This window comes from Anopheles arabiensis, chromosome 2 (genome assembly GCF_016920715.1).
Source record: "Anopheles arabiensis isolate DONGOLA chromosome 2, AaraD3, whole genome shotgun sequence".
Taxonomy (NCBI): domain Eukaryota; kingdom Metazoa; phylum Arthropoda; class Insecta; order Diptera; family Culicidae; genus Anopheles; species Anopheles arabiensis.
Genome location: NC_053517.1, coordinates 27,473,465 through 27,478,085, shown reverse-complemented (window position 1 = coordinate 27,478,085; position 4,621 = coordinate 27,473,465). Strand labels below are relative to the sequence as shown.

Below are 4,621 nucleotides of genomic sequence, written 5' to 3'. Positions count from 1 at the left end.
TGTTCGTTGTGTTTTTTATTCGCGTAGTAATAGTAATATTGTGTGTGTGTGTGCAATTGATTTTTTGTAAATATCGTTTTATTTGAAATTTCCCGTCCCTGATTCTTGGTGGAAACGTGTTCCAGGGTTTGTAAACCGGATTGTCTGAAACTGAACGAATGGTGTACAGGTATTCCCCGATATACGCCATACTTGATATACGCGATTTCGCTATACGCAGTTCCTAAATATGAAAATTATTTGAGCAAATTGTACTAATTCGACTCACATCGAATGTCAAATGCAAAATAAATAAATAAATTCGACCAAGAGGGAATTTTAAAAACCATTTTAAAAGGTACAAAACTGTAATCTTCAGTTGAAATCAGATCAAATAACTAATTTAGTGGCTAAAACCTTACATTTCAAGCAAAATTTTAGGAAAATTAGCTAAACATTTGACTTAAAATCTGGAAATTCGACGCTATTTGAGATACGCTATTGCCTCCGGTCCGCATTAATAGCGTATATCGGGGAATACTTGTAGTTGTGCGGTGGGATTTAACGAAAGAAATGAACCGTGTCTGTTAAACGCAAATTGTTTACAAACCCATTTTTCGACGTGCGGAAAGCCGGCTGTTTGTTTGTACATTGGCAGCATCCGTTCGGATGCGGAATTTGCGTGCAGTTTGCAGTTGCTGCAAGTGAGTGAGGAACCAGAAGGATGAGCTTCGAAAATGACGATCTCGATATGGAGCTCGCCTGCTCGGCGGAGCAGGCCGAACAGGAAGCGAAGGCAGCGGAGGAAGCGAAGGACGATAAAACGCTAACCCAGCTGGTGGATGCAGAGGAATTCCTTGCCACGGAAGGTGTACCGCTGCTCGAGTATGAGAAGCAAATGTTTTTAGATCTACTACACACCGATGCGCTGGTTGTTTGTGCGAAGTAAGTAAAGCGTACAAGCGTACGCTACACCGACAGTTCTCACTGTTCTGAACGGTTCGGTTCCATCCTTCTGTCTTCCTTTTCCAGGGGCATCACGTACGAACGGGCGATGCTGAATCTACTGAAAATATTCTGCGACACTTCGACGCTTGTGCTCGTGGTAAACTGTTCCGAGGCCGAGGAGCAGTACTATCGCACGAATCTCGACCACTCGGAGCACATTCACGAGTCGGCTAAGACGGCTGCGGAGCGGGAGCGGGCCTACCTGCAGGGCGGCATACAGTTCATCAGCACGCGCATACTGGTGGTCGATTTGCTGAAGAACCGCATCCCGATCGAACTGATCACCGGTATGTTTGTGGTGCGGGCGCACGAAATCGTGGAATCGTGCCAGGAAGCGTTCGCACTGCGGCTCTACCGGCAGCGCAACAAGGTCGGCTTCATCAAGGCGTTCTCGCGCAACGTGGAAGCGTTCACGTACGGGTACGGCCATGTGGAGAAGGTGATGCGCAATCTGTTCGTGAAGGAGCTGTTCATTTGGCCCCGGTTCCACATGACCATCCAGCGGTCGCTGAAACCGTACGAGCCGGGCGTGGTCGAGATACAGATACCGATGACGCAGAACATGATACTGCTGCAAACGAACCTGCTCGATCTGATGAACTATCTGGTGAAAAGCATCAAAACGCTGAACCGGTTCGTCGAGCTGCAGGAGGTAACGGTGGAGAACTGTGTGACGAAAAAGTTTCACAAAATACTGCAAGCCCAGCTCGACACGATCTGGCACCAGCTCAGCTCGCAAACGAAGCTGATCGTGGCCGATCTGAAGGTGTTGCGCAGCTTGATGATGTAAGAAACGGGAACGGTGTGTGATGTTTTCGGGAGTGATGCGCCATAATTGACCATCCTCATCCTTTCAGATCCTGTCTGTATGGTGATTCCGTCTCGTTTTACGCGCTGCTGAAGCGCTATCGCACGACCGAGTACGCGCTACACAATTCCGGCTGGACCATACTGGATGCGGCGGAGAAAGTGTTTACGATTGCAAAGGAGCGTGTGTTTAATCGAGAAAATGGTATGCATGTGATGCGAAGCACAAATATGGGTTTAAATAATGACTTTCTTTAAACATCGACAGAATTTGAACCCGAGCTTTCCCCAAAATGGAAAGCCCTTTCGGACGTGCTGCGGGTGGACATACCAAACGACATAAAGGAAAAGGCGCGCAAAATTCGGAAACAGGAGGAACGGAACAAGTTCATGCAGCAGCAGGTGAAAATACTGATCCTATGCCAAGATTCGCGTGCCTGCTATCAGCTGAACCAGTTTCTGACGCAAGGCCCCGAGCGCTACCTGTTCTATCAGGCGATCAAGAACGACATATCGATCGCGAAGCTGTCGGATGAGTTTAAACACATCACCAGCGAGACGGATCTGGCCGCGTACAGGATACAGGAGTTTGAACCAGTCGCTCGACCAAAGCCACAAACCACACCGGCCGTTCCGGGGGCGAAAGGTGAAGCGACCGGCAGCAGCAGCAGCGCAAGTAAAGGAGCCCCTGCAAAGGGTGGGTTTTTGCGTGAACGTATCGCGAACAAGCGCCGTGAGCTGGCCGAAGAACAGGAGGCCCGCAAGCGCAAAGAAATGGAAGAACAGGAAGCGAAAGAACGCGGAGAGGGTGTCGATGAGAGCGGTGGGGCGAAAAAATCGGACATGGAAACTGAGCTAGCCGCGGTGCGGACGGACGAGCAGGACCATCAGCAATACTTCCGCGATGCGTACGTACTGACCATGTCGCAGCGGACGGTCGCTGTGCCGGTGGATGCTGCGGACGAGCAGTCGTCGCAGTTCGACGTTAGCATGCTGGAGAGCGGTGTGTTTGAATCGTTCGTAGAGATGGAACAGATGGACATTACGACCGTGGTGAAGGAATCGAACCGCCCGCTGGTATTTATACAGACGTTTAAGAGTGAAACGAGCGGGCTTGGCTCGTTGGACCGCACGCTGGAACAGATACGGCCCCGGTATATCGTGATGTATCACACGAACGTTACCGCTATACGGCAGATTGAGGTGTACGAAGCGCGGCAGCAGCGGCAGGAAATGGCACGAGTGCGTGTGTACGCCATCATTCATTCGAAAACGGTGGAGGAGCAATCGTATTTGACGTCGTTGCGGCGGGAGAAGCAAGCGTTCGAGCTGCTGATCGAAACTAAGCGGGTAAGGAAAGCTATTACCATCACTGTGCGAATGAATTCTGTAAAGAAATTGTGCATTCTCTCTCTCTCTCCCACACACACACTCAGACCATGGTTGTGCCGGAGTACCAGGACGGCAAGTCGGAGGACACGATCATGATGCTGCAGAAGAAGCAGGAAATTTCGAGTCGGCAGGCTGGCGGACAGGAAGCAAAGGACCCGGCCGAAATCGTAACACCGCGCGTGATTGTCGATATGCGCGAGTTCCGTTCCGATCTGCCCTGTCTCATCCACCGACGCGGGATTGACGTAGTGCCGCTGACCATCACGGTAAGAGTCGCAGTAGTGGGTTCTGCCGGTTCTACCGGTAAGTAATTAATACACGTTTTTGTTCGTCCTTTCGGTTTTGCTCGCTAAGATTGGGGATTACATTATCACGCCGGAGATCTGTGTGGAGCGGAAATCGATCTCCGATCTGATTGGCTCGCTGAACTCGGGCCGCCTGTACAACCAGTGCGTGCAGATGACTCGCTACTACGCCAAGCCGATCCTGCTGATCGAGTTCGATCAGAACAAACCGTTCCACTTTCAGCGCTACTTTATGGTATCGAGCGCTGGTAGCTCGTCGTCGACCACCTCATCGTCGTCCGGTGGCTCCACTAACGAGGACATTATGGCAAAGCTGCAACTGCTCACGATACACTTTCCAAAGCTGCGGCTGGTTTGGTCGCCGAGCCCGTACTCGACCGCGCAACTGTTCGAGGAGCTGAAGCAGGGCAAAGCCGAACCCGATCCGGATGTGGCCGTCAAGATCGGTTCGGACGAGGCGGGCAACGAGGAGTCCGACACGCTGGTGGACGCTGGGCTGGCTAATGTGGAGGTGCAAGAGTTTTTGCTAAAGCTGCCCGGCATTACGACACGCAACGTCGGTCGGGTAATGCGCCAGTGCAAGAGCTTGCGCGAGCTGACGCAGAAGACGGAGGCCCAGCTGGAGGAGCTGCTGGGCGGGCCGGCGGTGGCCAAACAGCTGTGGGATATATTGCACTTGGTGCACAAACCGGCACAGCCGGACCCGAGCGACAAGCCGTACGGTGGGAAGTTTAAGCGGGGCGGGAAACGGTTCTGAGCCTGCGCTTTTTTTCGTAATTTTCATTTTTGGAGCAAAATGTTGCTTTCGTATTTTGTAGTTAAATTATTTTCGTTGAGCTAGTAAAACACTTTCGATCGAGAAACATATTATTTGGTAGGTTTGTGGTAGTAACGTCCGAAATCGGTCAGATTTGCAAGTTTTCATTGACTACAACTCCTAGCATTATTACCAGAAACCACCAGATTGCAGATAAACGAGGCAAAGATCCAACTGCAGAAGTTCTATCCGGCTGTAGAGGCCACCCTGAACGGGGTGCAGTGCAATGGACTCGCCTGTCTGCTCTTCAACATCGCCCAGGAAGTTATCATTCGAAGCGCGGGGCTAGACAACGGCATCGGCACGATCCTCT

At 51.2% G+C, this 4,621-nt stretch overlaps 1 protein-coding gene across 1 annotated transcript; it reads left to right on the top strand.

Moving 5' to 3' along the window:
* The first annotated feature begins 622 nt into the window (after positions 1 to 622).
* LOC120896735 (DNA repair endonuclease XPF) lies at positions 623 to 4,356 on the top strand. Its single transcript, XM_040301116.1, has 6 exons — positions 623 to 924; positions 1,012 to 1,773; positions 1,845 to 1,999; positions 2,063 to 3,144; positions 3,231 to 3,452; positions 3,541 to 4,356. The coding sequence occupies exons 1-6, from the start codon at positions 704 to 706 to the stop codon at positions 4,246 to 4,248; spliced, it is 3,150 nt and encodes a 1,049-aa protein (XP_040157050.1). The 5' UTR covers positions 623 to 703; the 3' UTR covers positions 4,249 to 4,356.
* The last annotated feature ends 265 nt before the right edge of the window (positions 4,357 to 4,621 follow it).